Source organism: Halichoerus grypus, chromosome 6 (assembly GCF_964656455.1).
Source record: "Halichoerus grypus chromosome 6, mHalGry1.hap1.1, whole genome shotgun sequence".
Classification (NCBI taxonomy): domain Eukaryota; kingdom Metazoa; phylum Chordata; class Mammalia; order Carnivora; family Phocidae; genus Halichoerus; species Halichoerus grypus.
The window spans coordinates 177198771-177217513 of NC_135717.1; the positions used below are offsets into that span (position 1 = coordinate 177198771).

Below are 18743 nucleotides of genomic sequence, written 5' to 3' on the forward strand. Positions count from 1 at the left end.
CGGGATAAGAGACCATCGTAAAAACCACATGGAGTTCTATACTGTTGGAACAATCAGAACAGAAATCAAAGCACTTAAAATAATACCTGAAATGCCATTTAAAATAGTACCCAAAATACAATAAATACGGCAAAAGATGAGGAAGACACGTGCACTGAACACCATGAAATATCGCTCAGAGACATTCGATAAGACCTAAAAGGAGAGGCGCGTAGCGTCCATGAGTCAGAAGACACCACGTCTGAAGATATGAATAGTCTCCAGCTGATGTCTACGTTACAGGGAATCCCAGCTAAAAACCCAGCAGTCTTCTTCGTGGAAATTGACAAAATGATCCTAAGATTCCTGTGGAAATGCAAATGATTTAGAAAACTCAAAACGTTTTTTTCAAAGAAAAAAAGAGTGGGCAAACACGATCAGGTTTCCTGACTTAATATAAAGCAACAGCGATCAAGACAGGGTGCATCAAGGTGGATAAAGAGGTCAGTGGTGCAGGATGGGGAGTCCAAAATCAGTGCACACAAACCCCGTCAACTGATTTTTGACAAAGGTGCAGAGAATAGTCCTTGGAGAAAGGATAATCTTTCACACAAATGGTGCGAGAACAACCGAAGGTCCATATCGAGAAAAATTAAATTTGTGTCTACAACCCACACTCTGTACAAAAACTAACTCAAAATAAAACAGAGATCGAAATGTAAAGCTGAACACTGTAAAACTTCTAGAAGAAAACACACCTGAAAAAATTACGATGTGGGGCTAGGCGAAGATTTCTTAAATACGACACCAAAAGATGTAATTCCTAGAAGAACACGTTGATGAGGTCATCAAAATCAAACACTCCTGCTGTTCAAATGACCTTGTTGGGAGAAAGAAAAGACAAGCCATAGCCTGGGAGAGAATATTTGCAAATTACATGTCTGAAAAGAAAAACTTGTATCTATAATATATAAAGAACTCTCAACTATCAAGAAAACCGACAACTACATAAAAAAAAAATTGTGAGCACTTCACCATAGAAGTGGCTACTCGCACAAAAGCAAGGAAGCATGGGACACGATTCCTGACATCATTAGTCCTTAGTGAAATGCAAATCAAGACCTCATAAGACAGCACTTTGCAGTTAGGATGACGGTAATAAAAAAGGCACCAAGGCATGGCGAGAATATGGAGCATGCAGCACGCTCACGCACCTGGTGCAGATATAAAATGGGAAAATCATGCTGAAAAAGTTTGACCTTCTCATAGACAATTAAGTGTAGAGCTACGCTATGATCCAGACATGCTCCTCCCTGACATCCACCCCCAAGAAACGAAAACGCGAGCTCTTGCACAGCCATGGGCAGGAATGTTCATAGCAGCTTTATTTGTACGCGTCCAACCTGTAGACAACCCGTGTGTGCCTCAGCAGGTGAATTCGTAAAAAAGCCGGTAGTACCCGTGTGGTGGATCCCTGGGCTCAGCAGTAGAAAGGAATGAACAACTTACTGGTGCCTACAGTAACATGGATGAACCTCAGAATGATTTAACCTCAAAATAACAATAATAATTTAACTGGGTGAGACAAGCCAGGAAGAAAAGGAGGCTGTACTGTATGATTCCGTGATTATAGACTTCTAGGAAATGCAAATTAATGTATACTGATGGAGACCAGTGTTGGTTCACTTTATGGGTTAACTTGGATGGGCCATGGCACCCGGTTGTTTGGTCAAACATCAGTCCAGAGACTGCTGGAAAGGTATTTTTTTAGATGTGATTAACATGTGAATCGGCAGGTTTTGAGTGAAGCAGACTGTTCGCCATAATGTGGGTGGGCCTCGTCCAATCAGTTGAAGGCCTTCACAGAAAACAGACTGAGGTCCTCGAGGAGGAATGAATTCTGCCTCCAGAGCTCAGATAGCAATACGTTCCTGGGTCTTTAACTTGCTGGCCTGCCGGAAAATTCTGGAATTGCCAGCCCACCCCCACAATTGCATGAGCTAATTCCTTAAAATACTTTTCTCTCTCTCTCCCTCTCTCCCCATCTCTCTCCCCCTGCTTTTGGTTCAGTTTCTCTGGAGAACCCTGGCTAATACATCTCTGTAAAGCTGTAGGAAATAACAAAGGGTATAAAGCAAGATGAGAACTCTCACCCATATCCCACTGACAGCATATTCAAATCTCCAAAAGGAAAAACCGGCCCATGATGCCTGCCACAAAGACAGTTTGTGGATGGTGCTAACAGATGCAAAAGGCTGCTGACACCTGCTGTGGTCTGACTTATACTTTTCGGTACTTTCAAATTTCCCAAAAATTTAAAAAGTATTTATTCCCCAAATTAAAAGTTCTGAATAATCAATAATAGGAAGGCAAACCCACAAGGAGAAAACTCGGCAGGGGGTGTAAACAGGGGGTTCGCAGAAGATATGAACGTGACGTGTGCTCGGAAATCGTAAATGCTCATTAGATCACATACTGCAAATGGGAAAGACGTTAACAAGTGTTTGTCACCTGAGCCGCTCTCTGCGGCTCTCTCCTTGAGGACAATAAGTGGGCCGGGGCGGGCGGCCTGTAACGTTGCTCCCAGGGGCCCTTGGGAGGAATGTAAATTAATATAACGTTTTCTGGACATTCATTTGGCAAACCTATAGCAAGGCCTCAAAGTCGTGTCCTTATCTGGACCCAAGAATTCTAGTTCTGTAATTGTTTTCCCTACAAACAAGCACAACTATAGGAAAGGACTTAGGGACAAGTGTTCACTGCCGAAATGTCCGAAAGAGCAGAACTCCAGAAATAGTCTAAATGTCCAAACACAATATTGATTATATAAGTGGTGGTATTTATGCACGACAGAATCTCCCAGTGCCGTGAAAACAGTGTCTGGGAGAATATAGACTAGCATGAAATAGCCCTTGCCACCTTCTAAAGGACACTGTTTACTGCAGACCGACAGAACACTATGCCAACAAAACAAGTTAACATTACCAACAAAACGCTCAGTGTGGTTCACTCTGGGGGCACAACAGAGGGACGTTTCCTTTCTCTGTCTCATCCGTCCGTTTTACAAAACTGTCTCTAAATGAATCTAGTTCAGCGGCTTCAGAGCGCTATCTGGAGCTGGGCTGCCGGCCTCAGCCTCAGCCACCCCTCCCTGGTGCCACCGCGGCCGGCGCCGGAGCCCGCCCTCGGCCCCTCCATGCCACGGCGTGCACACCTAAGCACAGGTGTCCAGTGCTCCCTCTCTGTAGGCAAAGGGCTTGGAATGGTGCGTGGAACATACTACGGAACAGAAAAATACTACTTCTCATCATTGACACTGGGTGGGTGAAATGGGTAATTGCTCCTAAAAATAACGTGATGATTCCATCTACCGACTCTATGAAAGACTGTGTCCGGGGCTGAAATTCCAGGCCCCTCTGTGCTCACGGGACTTGTGGTCGGAGGTCTGCACCCGCGGACCTTCGGCCCGGTCACACCTCCTGCCTGACAGGCTGCAACTCCTCCGTCAGCCTGAACGCCTCACTGACGTCACCGTCCCCACCTGGCCCCACCTGGCCAGCACCTGTCTCACCTGGACTTCTACACCTGCTGAGGACGGCTGTCCTGCCTCCCTCGCTCCCCGCTCCCGCATCCCTCGGCGCTCAGGGGCGGCTCTGCAAACTGCATGTGGGACACATGGTGGCCGGCGGTGGGCTCGCCAAGGAAAACCTGCAGCTCTTTCTAGAGGAACCGACAGGCCCAGGACAGTCCACCCCGTTAGCGGCCTGCCATACACAGACCCCTGTATTCCTTCACAAAACCGTGCTTGCTTTTCCACAAAGTACACTGCCCTCCCCATTGCCCTAGCGGACACCCCCAAATCTCACCCAGTTAAACGTCCAGCTGGGAATCTCTCGGTCAGCCCGGCAGCCCCTGACGTCAATGACAAATGTCCCACACCCAGTACGGGGGCGGAGAACAGGAAACCACAGCAGCATCCCTGTGTTTCCAAGCAGAGCAGGGACAACTGCACACACGTCGTGGAGGGGACGCTGACGTTCCCTGCCCAGACCTGGAGTGAGTGCCACGGCCGACCACCCTCATGCGCCACTCCTCCACCACGGGCCGCTCTGCGTGTCTGGGGCTCCCGTGGCCCCCTGAGCCATCTGGGATGCAGGACGCCCCCTCTGTGGGCCAGGACGTGGCGCGGGGTACAGGGGGACCCAGGACCTGCCCAAGGCTGCAGGACAGCATCTCTGGTTAGCTAGGCGTGGCGCGAGGGTGGGGACTGAGTCTCCACTAAACTTACTCGATTTCAGAGTTGAACGTGCTGTTGGTTCTGGCCAGTCTCTGCAACCAGCCAATCAACAACGGCAAACTGTCACTTGGCAGCACGCTTTGGGATCCGGAGCTGCGCTTTCTGTTTCCTAGCAACAGAACTCAGCGCTCTGCTCATCCCCCGTCCTCAATTCCCATCGAGGTCTCTCCCCAGCCCCCGGGAGGCACCAGCACCTGCCCTTGCCTCCGGCCTGCATCCCGGCTGTGCCTTCTAGCGACCCGTCCTCCCCTTGTCAGGACCCTGCACGCATCAGTCTGCTCTCTCATCCCACGGCCTCAGCCCTGTCCAGCCTCACTGGGTTCCAGACTCACCACCATCCGTGGACTCCAAGCCACAGGCACCACGGGCTTTGTTCTCTTTCCTCTTCCTGGTAGGGTTGTCCGGACCCAGCACGGACTTGGTCAATATGCTCCAGATTCATGAAATGTTCCTGTCTGACAAACATTCTTGGCTTGACCAAACTCTGGTCAGGCTCCCGACCCTTCTCTGAGGCCCACCTGGATACCTCCTTGTGTGATCCGGTTTTAGCAAGAACCCCACTAAGTCAGTTCAACCAGGGCTTCCCCCCTTCGCCCCCCCCCGACAGCCGCCCAGGCTCCCCATCCTCCACTGTCCCCTGGAGATGTCTGGTCACCTGGTCGGCCTTCAGCCATGATCCTGTCAGGCCGGTGTGGCCAGAACCCCCTCACCCCGCAGCCTCTCCCCCACAGCACAATCTTGTCACAAGGACCCTTCTGTCCACCTGGACGGCCCTGCACCCGGCCTGCCCCACGAGTGTCTCTGAATACCTTTTCCTTTAACACATCAAACGCTAATGTCACAGCCACAGAAATCTTGTGGCGTGAGCTCCGAGAGAAAGCGGGCCGCGCCGCTCACCGCGCCCTCCCTCTGCTTGGGGTGCTCCCCACTGCCTACCATCACCGTTGCCCTCCGACCTTTGGTGTGACAGCTCCAATGTATCCTCCCAAATTCAACGCAGACCACATCTCTCCCGGAGCAGTGCTTGCCAAGCAGAGAAAATTACAGTAAACACAACCATCGGTGGGCGGCCAGTGTTTTAGGAAATGAATTAGGACAGAGTGGAAAATACCACGAGTATTGAGAGTGTAGGTATTGTTTTGTGAAACTGTCATTTCACGTGTGTGTGTCTGTGCACACGCATGCTTGTCCTAAGGACGGCACGGGAAGCTTCCCTGGCCCACCCTCCCTGCGCCCCACACCTGCTGCCCGGCCTTCAGCCCCCCATCGTGGCGCCCACCACTCCGCACTGTAAGTGCTGGTTTCCTCATCTGTTTCCCAAACCAAGCACACATTTCCAGGGGACAGAAATTGTGTGTCTTGTTGAACTCCCCTCCTCCAGCGGCAGCATCTAGAAGGTGCTCAAGGAATAGAGGCTGGATGAAGGAAGGCCCACAACACGAGAGGGGATCAGGATGGATGGGATGAAAGGGAACATGTCATGTTTTTAAAAGTCACATCCTTTTTAACAGGATAAAAGGCTTCCGTCAAAGGGGGGACCTTAGAGCTAGAGAGGCAGGCATCCCTGGGGGGCTGCAGGGACTATGAGCGAGGGAGCCCCTCCCTGTCCCAGGGACGGACCCCAGTCCAGCACCCTCGGGACCAGGGCTCCTGCCTGTCCTCCCTCAGGTTTTCAGGAGCCCCGGGTCTGCAGCACCTGCATGCCAGCAAAGGGAACCAGGACTCTGCGCTGGGAAGATACGGAGAAGGAAGTCAGACTGTTTTAATCAGGAATAGAAAATTTACGAAAAAAATCCCGCTGCACACAATCACACTACAGCCTCTGGCGAGGGCTCCTCCCTGAACCACCCATGGGACCGGGTGAGGTGGCCTGGCCGGGGGACTGCTCCTGTCTGCTTTGGGTCCCTCTGCACCGGTGTGTGTGCGCACGTGCACGTGGGAGTGGAAGTATGTGTGTGTGTGGTGTGTAGGTACCGTGTGTGCATGTGTGTGTGTGCACGTGTGTATGTGGTGCGTGTGTGCACTGCATGTGTATGGTGTGTGTGTGTGTGGTGCCTGTGTGTATACGCTGTGTGTGTGTGTGTGTGTGTGTGTGGTGCGTGTGTGTGGTGCGTGTGTGTGTGCGTGTATGGTGCGTGTGTTTGGTGTGTGTGTGTTTTGTGCATGGTGCATGGTGCATGTGTGTGGTGCGTGTGTGTGGTGTGTGTGTGTGTGCATGGTGCGTGTGTTCAGTGTGTGTGTTTTGTGCATGGTGCATGGTGTGTGTGTGTGTGCATGTGTGTGTGCGTGTGTGTGTGGTGCGTGTGCAGGTCCCTCGCGCCCATAGCAGTCCTGAGCAGCCATGATCACAGGGGCCATGGCCTCCTTACAGGCCCAGTTGGCCAGGACCCGAGGTGAAGGGGGGATGCTGGTGACCATTTTTGCTTCCGGCCCTCTAGTGGCTCCTGGGAAAGGGTTCTCCGGTTCTAACAAGACCTCATGGGGTCTTGGGAGTTCCCCCTCCTTGTGCAGGATCAGAAGATCCTCCGAATCAGGAAGGATGAGCTCATGTTGGGACGTGCGCTGACCCGCGGGAAGGCAGTGTTTGGGGTGGGCGCTGCGGCTGCAGACTGCAGGGCCCAGAGTCTCCCTGGGTAGCAGGGCCATCTGCTGAGCATCTGGTCTTGGGAGCTTGTCTTGCTGGGGGGACATGAGAGGGAGGAGTGGGGTTGGGGAATCTGACCTCAAAGGACATACTTGATCCACTCTCCTCTTATTTATAGGAATGAATCGGTTTTGCTGATGATAATTAACTATGCAAATAAAATGAATTATACTCATTGTTATCTTGCTCACAAAGTCCACCCTGAGGAGACCAGGCCCTGGACCCGGAGTTTGGAGACACAAGACTGGGTCCTTGTCAGGTGAGGGGCAGGGAGACAGCTTACCAAGGCCCAGGGCACAGACCTGGAGGTGCCACACAGAGGACAAGGAGGATGCTCTTAGGGACATGTGTCCCTGCCTGGCTGTGCTCGGCCTAGGGAGAAGGCGCTGCGCGGGTTTGCGGCTGTGCTCTTTGTGGGTTCAGGGACACCAGCGCACAACCCAGAACAGGGGTGACAGGGCGCATCTGGGGAAAGGGCCCAAAGCACCCTGTACTTACAGTGAACTCTGGGCCTCGGTGGTGCAGGCCTCTGCGGAAAGGAGTGGGGGCTCCTGGGGCCCACGGGCCACGCAGCCCAAGTCCGCAAACTTCGCGCTGGCCAGGCCAGTCCTCCCCGCGTGGTGCCCAGGCAGCGGGCGCGCCCGGCCGTCTCTGTCGCCATCCAGAGGCGCGGCTTGGGCGCGGCGTCCCTTCCGCCTGCCTCCCCCGCCAGTCCCGGGGACCGCGCCGGGACCCCGCGGCGTCGGGCGCGCGCACCGGGCGCGCCCCTCCCATTGGTGGCCGGGCGCGCCGAGCCCGGGCGCGCAGCGACGCCCAGAGCCGCGGGGCCGGCGTCCCCGGGCTCGGCGGGCGCGGGCGCGAGCGCGGGCACGGGCGCGGCGCGGGGCGGGCCGGCGCGGGGCGCAGTGGGCCGGAGCCCGGGCGCGGCGGTGGCGGCGGCGGCGGCAGCGGCGGCGGCGGCGGCGGAGGATGGCGCGCGCGGGGCCCGCACGTGGAGGCCGGCGCGGGGGCGCGGGCAGGGCCGGCTGCTGAGACGCGCTGCTGCCCCCCGCGCGGGCGCCGCGGCTTCAATGGCGCCATCGCCCAGAACCAGCAGCCGGCAAGATGCGACCGCCCTGCCCAGCATGTCCTCAACTTTTTGGGCGTTCATGATCCTGGCCAGCCTGCTCATCGCCTACTGCAGTGAGTATCGCGCGCCCGGGCCCCCGCACGGCCCCCCAGCCCCGGCCCCCGGCCCCCGGCCCCAGCTCTGGTCGGGGCCCCGGCCCCGGCGGCCGCCAGGAGTCGGTGCGGAGTTGCCAGTTCGCGGTGCGCCGTCCCCGGGTCCCGCCGCCAACGCCTGGGCCAGGAGGGAGAGGGGCCGGCGGGGCTCCCGGCGCTCGGGCACTTCGGAAGCGGGCGCCGCCGCCGAGCCTCCCGCCCCGACTCCGGGGCAGGGCCCGGGCGCCAGGCCCCGGGTGGCGCGGCGATGCCCGGGGCTGCCCGGTGTGCTGCCGCCGCTCCCGGCCCAGGCCGGCGGGCCGAGCCGAGCCGCGCGCTCCGGAGGCGGCGGCAGGTCGGGGGCCGGCGGGCCGCACCGCTGGGGATGTCGGCGGAGCGCCCTGCCCAGCGCTTCCCGCGGGCGACACTCCCGCCGGGGACGAGGGGCGACGCGGCGGCCGAGCCAGGAGCGGGGTGCCTCCGCGGGAGCGGAGCTCGGGCTCGGACGCGTGGCTGGAGCCTCTGCCTGCCGGGGAAGCCGACTCGCCGGGCGCTTTCTTAAAAAAGAGAAGTGAGGGGTGGGGTATGGAGAGGGCCCGCCGCCGCCGCGGGCATTTCTGGAGTCGTGTCGGGGGACCTGAGCCGCTGACCCTGCTGATCTGGTGCGGGGCCGCGGGTTCGGGGCTGGGGTGGGTGCGGGGGCCGGGGACAGGGACAGGCTCGGGGGCGGCCGGGGTGAGTGGGGGCGCTGGGTGAAGGAGGGGTTGTCGGAGTCCCGGGGCAGCCCGGGCCGCGGCGGGGGTGGGTGGGTGGTCAGTGCTCCGGGCGCACGCTCGCCGTCCGACAGGGTGGCGGGGAGTGGCCAGGGGGCTGGGATGGCGCGGGCTGCGCCGTTCCCCGGCCGGCCGCCTGGCACAGGCTCCTGGTCCCTTCCCATCCTAGCGGGAGGAGAGGACGGGCTCTGAGGAACACCTGTCATGGAGAACTGCCATGGGCGCGGGAGGTGATGGAAAAATATGGATTCTTAAAAAAAAAAAAAAAAAAAAAGAGGCCAGCGCCGCGCCTGGCTTCCGCGCCACCACCTCGAAGTCCCGGCCTCAGGGCTCGCAGTCCGAACCCTCCGGGGCCTCCCGAACGAGCCCACAGCGGACCACGGAGACCCAGGCGGCGGCGCGGTCCCCGCGTCCTGGGACAGCCCAGCCCGCCGGAACCGCGAGGGAGACCCGGGCGGGAGTGGGCATGGCCCTACTTCTTTCAGCCCCGTTGTGCATTGCCCACAACTGCAGGCGACGGCTGGCGCCCCGCGTGGGGAGGGGGCGCGAGTCGGGAAGGCCCCCAGCGGGGTCGTGACCCGAACTGCGCAGCCAGGCACCTCCACACTCGCGGGGCGGTCTGGGGGGGCCGGGGTTGGGGCTCCCGCGGCCATCCCGGCCCTCCGGCTGCGTTCACAGGGTTCCTTGGTGATGTGCAAAGGGCTGATTATAGATCAAGTCCCGGTACTGCCTGGGTGCCATTTGAATGCTCTTCCTGGTGGCATGGGGCAGAGGGGGCTCATTCGGCAGTGTTGGGAAGGGGACTAGCTCCCTGAGCGTCCCCCGGGATGCTGTCCTTGGCCGGCACTGGCGACAGGTCGGTGGGTCCCAGGTGCGAACCCAGGACAGCAGCTGGGCGGGGAAGCAGCCCTTCAGGTGAGGAAAAGAGCAACCGCTGATGGTTAAGTACAGGACACACTGGCGGTGGTTTCAACACTCCACACCCCCACGGCCAGCCTGGGCCTCCCTGGCTCCCGCCTTGTCGGTGCGCTCCCCACCCCTGCAGCACGTCACCCCCACACTCACGCCCTCCCAGGACTGCTGCCTGCCCAGGTCCAGGCCAGAGAGCAGCCTCGAGGCCGCCCAGAAACACCATGAAACCCGAGGTCCCCGCCCGCGCACTCAGCCCGCCCTTAGCAGCCTCCCTGGTGTTCTAGAAACAAATCTTCCGCCGGGACAAGGACATTTGGTAAAATGTCTGATTCAGAAGAGCAGAAATCGTTAATAATGAAAGCTTGGGTTAACCACGTTTTCATGGTGGTTGCCATTTCCACGTAATGGAGTAATTGACAGTAAGATAAGACGTTTTCAGACACACCCCATTTCACCGGAAATGCACTTGGAGAAATTAAAACATTTTACTAAAATACAAAATAGACATAATAATAATTTATAGCATGGAACAGCAGTCCTGCAGGAAAAAAAAACTTTTTTTTTTTAGAATTGATAAAGCAAATAAAATGCAAATGAAACCGTTCTTATGATTTCCATTCTCTTTTCCAATATATCTGAGATGAATAAGAATAGTTAGCATCCTTGTTTGTAAATTGTTTTTGTTATCAGTCAGGATTTTTATTATCCAAAATGTTTTTGTGTTACGGAGCAGATATATTTGTATCATATTAATTAGGGAAACTGATAAGTATCATACAGGATTGAATTATCCTCCCTATTAAATCTGAGCATTTCTCTGCAGCACATAAGGTGTTCACTTTCTGGCGCGGCGTAAGGAAAACTGGATTATTTCTTGGCCTGGTTTTCGGTTAGGGGATGTTCTGTTCCGGGGCCCAGTCAGCTGAGACTCATAGTTAAGGAGATGGGCTCCACCCTCTGGCTGGAGAGAGACCTGCAGTCCACCAATTAGGTTAGTTGCTATAGTGACAGTCTTGTCATTTTTCTCCCACTGGGGAAGAATTGCCAGGAAAAGCGGAGAGAGAAGGGGGCCCTCGATGGCTTTCTCCAAACGCACACTCGGTGGCCCGTGGACGTCCTGTTGATGGCAGGGCTGGCGCCTCGTTGGTCTTGGGATGATGAGCTTGGAGGAGAAGGTTGGAACTCCTTCATCTTGCCTGGGGAACTCTGTGTCTTAGAAGGAGCTGGTGTCTGCCGTCGGCCCCTCGGCATATCTAGAGCAGAGGGCTTGGCTTGGATGGATGTGGTTCTCAGAAGGAGTTGGGACCACTCTGGGACCACCAGAGGGGTGTGACTGTGTTGGGGTGTCCGTCCCTGAGGATGTGGTCGTCCTTCCTCGCTGGCTTACAGCACCGGGGCTCCCCCACCAGCAAGGGGGATGGGGACCACGATGAGCTAGTGGGATGTCGTGTCGTGGGACGCCGAGCCTTGACTTGGACACTTGTGTGCAGTATTTAGTCCGAAGGTGGACAGCTCTGTGCTGTCCCCACTGGGAACGGCTTGGCGGACAGACATGCCCAGCATGTAAATCTTTCTGACATGGAGTTTTTTTCCCAATTGAACCCATCAAAACTGACTTGTGGCTTTGAGTTAAATCTCACATCCTCGGCTGCAACGATGAGAAGTTACCAACAACTTCTGAATTGTGTTTAGTCCATTAGAATACTAACCGAGCATGGGCTCTCTGCTGTTGCATTTTCTTTATAAATATAATTTATTGCATAGTTAGGAGAGATTAGAATATGCTACTTTCCTGCTGTTCAAATTTTATTTCTGGAGTTCTTGGAGAGGTAAATTTGAAAATACTGGGCTTAATGAAGTGATGCCATTCAGAGGTTTCTCTCTCATCTTGGGCTCTTTTTTTTTTTTTTCCTTTTCTCCTGTGGTTTTTTATGTTTTATTTTTTTTGATGAATTTCTGGCTGGAGAGGATGTGGTGTTGGTTCTTTCAGCTTCATAAAGATAAGTCACCCTCTGTTTGTGGGATTTGTATTTGCTGAGCTGGATGCCCAAGCATCAGTGAGGTAAGAGGGTTTTGTCCATGGAAGCATCCTCCTGAGCACAGACCCCCAGGGAAAGGGTTCTGGGGAATAGTGTTGTGAAGAGGGCAGCCCACAGCCTTCCAGGACTGTCTACAACATCTCTCTTGCCAGTGAGGACAGAGGACGGCGAATCCCAAAAAGGGGGCTGCATCCCCCGTGGGCTTGCCTGGTCTGCTCGGCACCGGGCTCCTGGCTGAATCCCACCCTGGAAGATCCTGCTCGGGACTCGCCACTCGACATCCACGGAATGACGTGTGTAGATCAACTTTTGTGGCATGAAGTATTTTCAGGTGACTTTTATGGGCGTAATTATAGGGAAATGTTATGATAATGTGGCACTAGAAAAGGGAAGAAAAGCAAAACATTAAAATCCCCATTTCTTTATATAGCTTCGCAGCTGCGCCGATTGAGAAGGGCTCCTTTCTGCATTAAAATGTGGTGCTCTGGAGTTAATGACCTCTACAGAATGCCACCTGTCACCCAGAGCGCCGTGGGTGATGGCCGAGAGATGGGGAGGAGATTGAGGGTCTCCTGCTTGTGGGGGCCTGGACTGTTGTGGAGTGAGAGCTGCAGGGAGGGCGAGGGCCTGTGGGCCTGCCCGTTGTCTTTTCTTTGGGGTGGGGGGCTGTCCCTGGCTGTCAGGAGGCTAACAGAATCTGGTGGTGTCCCTTCTGAAATTCTGCCTTGCTCGCCGTGCACAGACCCTGGGAGCTGGAGTTTGGGGCGCCAGGGCAACCCCAGAGCCCGGTGGCTTCTGCAGGGCATCCCTCGGCACTGGAGCCCCCCACCCCAGAGCCCCACGGAGTGCCCCCAGCTCCCGTAGGGGAGGCTGCTGCCTTTCGTACTCTGGTCCACAGCTTCCCAGACCCGGCCCAGGAGTGCGGACTGAGACTCCGGGCGGGCAGCACAGACTTGCTGGCTGGCCGGGCTTTCCAGAAACGCCGAGCAGCCGGCCGCACATCGGGGCGGCTGTTCTCCTCTCTCCACCCTGGCGAAAGTGGTGGAGGGCTCCGGAGGCTTTGTAACCCGCACTTATTAAAATGGCTGCCAGGGTCGAGTATGCAAGCACTTCTGTCTGCAACTAGGCGAGCAGGACTCCTCCGGAATGCCCTGCTCCCCGTGGCCCTGGGGAGGCCCTGGCCCCGCGCCACTCCAGCGGCGTCCTGGAGAATGGCGGCCTGGGCCTGGTGGGACGGTGGCCGCTTAGCGAGAGTCTCCCTGGGAGAGAGCTCTCGTCCCCCGGAGCCAGCAGTCTCCTGCCGTGGGCCAGCCTCCCGTGGAGGGACTGGCCCGGGGGCCCCCGCCCCGGCACCTGGCTTTCCTTCCACATCTGTTGAGGGAGGCAGGAGTGGCCGAGGGCCGGCCCCAGGCATCTGTGGAGACTCAGTCTCCAGTGGATTCAGGTAACTAGGAATTAGGCCCCTGGGAAGGGGAGGTGGCTGTGCTGGTGGCCCCCTGGGCCTGGATTCCAGCGGGGGCCTGACGGCCAGCACAAAGCAGGGCCAGTGCGGCAGGGGACACGCAGTGCTGGGGGAGGTCCAGCCTTGGGAGGCCGGGACCGCTTTCGTGGTGGGACCGCCACCCTCTGTCACAGCCAGTCTCAACCCCGGAATGGCAGGCGCCCATCAGGATTGGCCCAGGGTCTGGCCCCGAATCCCCTTTGTGCCCCGCAGTCTTCTCTTTCCCTTCAGCAGGGCCTCTGCACCGGCGGTCCCGTGCCTAGCCCGCGTGTACAGTCCTCCAGGTCCGCCTTCACTGCCGTGACCCCAGCCCCCCTGGACACATCAGCATTGTCCTCGGGGCTGCCTCTGCCTACAGGCTGGCCGTCCTGAGACCCCACCTGTGGCCCCCCGTTGAGTGAAAGCGCTGCACCCTCTCCTCCCCATCGGTGAGCGCTCCCCCCGTGCTCAGGTCCCTCCGGGCCTCCCAAGGCTGGACCTTCCCTCCACCGTGGGGCGTCCCCTCCCAGGAAGGCGGTGTGTGTGCCCCCGGGTCTGTCTAGTTCACCGCCTGTTCCGCTCACGGCCTGCCAGGTCCCTTCAAACACCCCGCAGTGCTGCTGAATGCGGGCAGCAACCCTGAGCTGGAGCGGTGCTGTCCCCAGCGCTACAGAGCCTCCTCCTCCAGGAAGCCTCCCCTGAACACACTGCCTCACCCCCTCCCCAGTGCAGCGCGCGTTCACCTGGTTGCTTGCTTCCTCCTGTTTCAGGCTCTGAGCCCTGGGCGTGACTTGTGGCCACTACACGGTCGACCGCCTGATTCTCGGGGCAAACACGCACTGATCCCGGCTCCCTGAACGGTGCGCGGTGACTCGGGCGGGGCTGGAGGCCTGGCTGAGGGTCTGCGAGGGTGGGCCACGGCCTGGAGGCGTGGCCGGAGGGCTGGGGGCGGGGCCGAAGGCTGGGGGCGGGGCCGAAGGCTGGGGCGGGGCTGGAGAGAAGTCTGAAAAAGGACTGGCTGGATCCCTGAGGATCGATCTGTTTCTCAAGTGTTAGAAGTGATCAAAGGGATTTAAAAGGGTGGGGAGAAGAGAGGGAGACTGTGTGGAACGCTGACGAAATGCTCCGTATTTTGTAAAGCATCCCTGGTGGGTTGCACGTTGCCGGAAGCGCTCCCGTGACCCTCCCCTCCTCCACTGGGCGCGGGCTTTGCCTCCAACCCCCTCTGCACCTTGAACAGGTGTCCCTTGTACGCTGTGGTTCAGGGTTTCTCCCCTCAGCACTGTGGACGCGGGGCAGGGTGGTCTCCGGGCGCTGTGGGGTGTTGGGCAGGAGCCCTGACCCTCGCCGGCAGGCCGGGACCCCTGCTCTATTTCGGGGGTCCCCACCCAACCCGCCTGCGCTGGTATTTCCTGGTTTGTCCTGGGGCCCAGCGCTCACGGGGTGGAGGGTGTTCAGCCCCCGCGCCTTCCCCAGCAGGTGCACCCGGCCTGACTTCTCTCTGCTCATCCGGCACTTCCCGGCCCTTCCCAGCCGAGCCCAGACTGTTGGAAAGGCTGTCTGCTTGGAGAGGAGGTGTCTCCGCACGTTTCCCCGCGCGTCTGTTTTCCAGAGCTGGGAACCCGCGCGGGGCTCACCCGCTGCTCGCAGTCTGTTGTCTGCGTTGTAGCTTCTCCACATGTGGCTGGTGGGGATCAGGCCATTTGGAGGCAGTAGACTCACTCCCGATCCTGCGGTGACCCGGGAGCCCATCCACCCTCCCTGTCACCGACCCACTTACTTAATTACCCGCCTCTCCAAGGGACCCTCCAGTCCCTAGGCGTGATTCAGAGATTTCTGCCTAGAGCTCAGTGGAACAAACCTCCTAAGTGCCTTTCCCTCCAGAAAGTTCTGCCACTGGCAGGACCTTTGGCTGCCTAGAAATGCCTTAATTTCAGTCCTTCTGGGGGAAGCCGGGGGCTGCTACCCTGGGGGGGCTCCAGCTTGCCCCTCTTGCTGCCTTGTCGCTGGGCCTTGGCTGGGCCCCAGGAGCGCCCCGCAGGGAGAGTGGCGCCCGGGGTCCGGCGGAGCCCGCAGACCCACCACCCACCAGGATGCCCCGTGTGACTCAGGACTTCAGCATTGCCAGCACCATCTTCCTGACATTCTTCCTCCCCTCCTTTCAGGGGGAAAATGAACCCTCCCTCCCTAGTCCCCGAACTGCCCATGGGGTGGCACGGAGAAGTCACTTAGCTCACACGCATGGGGGTGCAAGTCACTTAGCTCACACGCACGGGGGTGCAGGTCACTTAGCTCGCACGCACGGGGGTGCAGGTCACTTAGCTCGCACGCACGGGGGTGCAAGTCACTTAGCTCACACGCATGGGGGTGCTGTTTATGTGGGGGCAGCCCCGCGAAATGTGCGTTCTGGTGCATCAGACAGCACTCCTGCAAACGCGCACACACACACACACACGCGCGCGGGCCTCCCTGCGGCCCCCAGACCCAGCGTGCACATCGCTTGTCTCCCTCAGACCGTGTCCTGAGCCGAACCTGCCCAGTCAGCCATCCTGGGAGACCCCCTATTTGGTAAGACAAAGAAGGTCAAGGTTGGCTTTTCCTAAGGACGTTCTCAACCTGCGGGACAGGATCCACAGGTGTGTCCCATCAGGAGTGGGCGATGGCGTGACTGGAGGCCCCCTCCCGCGGCCGGCCACTCCCCCTGCCCCACCCCTCTGCGCTGTGTCTGTGCACACACAGGTGTGCGCACGTACATGTCTACAAACAACACGGACACATGCTGTAGCTTCCCTTTGGGGGCCTCAGTTTCCCTCCCAGAGCTGATGGTGCTCATCACTGTGCCAGGCCGGGAATTTATCACAGTAAGAGCAGAGCTGAATCCCCTGGGCCGCAGGGTCAGACATGGAGGCCGAAGATTGCGGGGCAGGCTCTCCTGGACCCTGCCCGCCCCACCCCCCCAGCCCCAACACCACGTTACGGGGACCGTTGTTTGCTTTCTGCTTTAGCTCTGTGGGCTGAAGGGCCAGTGGGATTTCACCTGTAGTTCACATGATGAAGTAGGAACATTGCTGGACAAACAGCGCTAGTGTGCTTTCAAACAAGGGCTGGGTCAGTCGGGTCACCTGGTGCAGAGTCAGCTCCCTGCACATCGATGACCCGATATCCCTGAGCACACAGGCTGTGCACGGGACCCTCCCCGCCTAGGGGAGCCCGCGGCCCCGGCGCTGTGCCCACTTCCGCCCTGGCTGAGCTGGAGAGTAAACCTTGTCAAAGCATTCCTTGACATGCAGCGGGCATGACAGGCTCTTCCCATAACGCGGTGGCTGATTGAGAAGTGAGTCATCTGGGATGTGGCTTGTAGTAACGCTCCTTGGGAGCTGGGTCCCACCTTCCTTTGGTCCCTGCCCTGACTGACGTCCCCCGTATCACAGTGAAACCTGCCACAGCCGCTTCGGGGCTCCCTGCCTTGCAGACCCGGCCGGGGGAGGCCAGGGGGTGCACCCGGGTCCTGCGGTACCGCCCAGGGGGTGGCTCTTGCCGGGCGTGTTTGCTGTTCACCCTGGAAGGGGAGAATGAGGAGGAGAAACGGGGGCGCATGCTGTTTTGCCCCTGAGGGGATCATCTTGGGGTGCGGGAGGCGTTCGGGGGCAGGAAGGTTGCGTGGCAAGCACAGGGGCTCTGCCGGAGCCGGGCCGATGCCTTTCTCACGTTGCAGGTGCAGGTGAACACTCGCTGCTGAGCTGGGGGGCCTCCCGGGCCCTGGCAAATCGAACCCATGGTCAGCAGGTCCTGACCGGTCACTGGGCCTGCTCGCTGGGAGTGGTGCCCCTGGGGGAGGTGATGTCGTGGCCCTGACGGGGCAACGGGGACCCAGACAGAGCGGGGGAGCCTGGGGGGTCTCCTTTCTCTGCCCTGGAGCTGCAGACATGAGCAGGAGGGTGAGCCTGGCCCGTCTTCCCTCGGCTCCCACGCTGGGTCCCAGGCCCACGTGCTCAGCCGTGGAAGCAGGACTGCCGGCCCCCTCGTGGGCCGCTGCAGGGACAGCCCTTCCCCCAGAGGATCCCACCCAGTCCCACCTACCTTGTCTTCGTGTCTTGAACTTCAAGGGGCGGGGCCGGTCTGTGCATGCAACCTTGCTGACCGCCCGGAGGGCTGGTTTCTCATTCCCTCGCTTCTGCGGGTTTGCTTGAGGTTCAGGAGCAGACAGGCCGGGGGCCGGCGCCAAGTTCGCTTAGGTACTCTGAAAGCCCATTGGATGAGGGAGGATGGAGGGCTCCACCTGGCTCGGTCCACCTGGTGGGGCATGAGGTGGCTCAGAGCTGTGTGCCGAGGGCCACAGTCTCCTATCGACAGACAGTCGGGACAGAGTTGGGGAGAAATGCATTTGCTGTCTTTGCAACACCTGCTCAGATTGGTTTGATTAAAAGGAAAGTTGATGTAAGCACTCCCGTAACCTTGAAGCTTCGGGGTTCCACGGGGGGGTGGGGCGCTCTGTGGAGCGCTTCCACTGTGTGATCTTTTTTCACAGTTGAAATGCTAATGCCTTGGAAGCTGTCTTAAATGCCGCTGGACTCACATGAGTGGCCTCTCTTTCAAAAAAGCACTTTGGCTCTATTTTCGAATTATTTTTCTCCTGTAGTATCCATTACCTGATAGCACATCCCCAGATAGAGCTAAATACCTTTAATGGCTTGTATAGGACTCGTGTTAATTAATTGAGGCTAATTTACGTACCTCGGCTGCTGCATGCAGGTGACAGAAGCACGCTGGCCGCGGGAGCCACGCGGGGCCTTCCGTGGACTTCCGTGCACTCATTGTGTTTCCCTTGGTCACTGGCTTCTTTCGGGGGGGGGGGGGCTTTGCTGGCTGGAGGAATGCTCTGTGTGGGGAGACCCATCACGACCTTGGGCTCCCCGCTGGAGAACCGGCCAGGGTGGCATCTGGTTGAACCCATCGGTGGCGTCATGAAAACACGGCCTAGCACCAGGGGAACCCCGCTGTCCCGTCCGGCCACACCACACGGACGCCATGCAAAGTTCTCCAGACCTGGGAGCAGGCTTGTTAGGGAACCCCCGACGTTTTCTAGCCACCCATGTGGGGCGGGAGCTCCCCAAACTAAGAGCAGAGCTTACCTCGGAAAGCGTCTGGGACATTGGAGTGGGTGGGCGGCCGGTGGCCTTTCGAGTCCGTCCCAGCCCGTCTGGGTTTTGTGAGACACGGCCGTTGCCGCCTTACAGACCGCGAGCCTCTCAGACGTCGCTGTCATCAAAAGTAGCGTGTTGTTGTTAATAGAAATGCGTTTGCCGAACCGGTCAGCGTTCGGTCTTTGCTTCCGTCTTCATCTTGGGGTTCCGATGTGGAAAGGGGGGCATTTGTAAAGACGGCGGGCACGTGAAGCCCAGACCGTGCAGCCGGGGGC

The 18743-nt window shown here is 58.2% G+C and overlaps 1 protein-coding gene and 1 long non-coding RNA gene across 4 annotated transcripts in view; one reads left to right on the forward strand and one right to left on the reverse strand.

Annotated features, from left to right (window-relative positions):
• LOC118523519 (uncharacterized) overlaps positions 1-7686 on the reverse strand; it is a 47405-nt gene extending 39719 nt beyond the window's left edge. For both annotated transcript variants that reach the window (XR_004911147.2, XR_004911146.2), the window contains exon 1: positions 7419-7686. This is a non-coding gene — a long non-coding RNA (uncharacterized LOC118523519). The remainder of the gene's footprint in view (positions 1-7418) is intronic.
• A 206-nt stretch (positions 7687-7892) lies between these two features.
• TAFA5 (TAFA chemokine like family member 5) overlaps positions 7893-18743 on the forward strand; it is a 195470-nt gene continuing 184619 nt past the window's right edge. The window contains exon 1 of one of the 2 annotated variants that reach the window (XM_036073115.2): positions 7893-8102. In XM_036073115.2, coding sequence (XP_035929008.1) covers positions 7991-8102 — 112 coding nt within the window. In that variant the 5' untranslated portion in view covers positions 7893-7990. Of the gene's footprint in view, positions 8103-11984; positions 12176-18743 lie in introns of those variants that run through there. The other variant, XM_078076761.1, reaches the window with a different exon arrangement.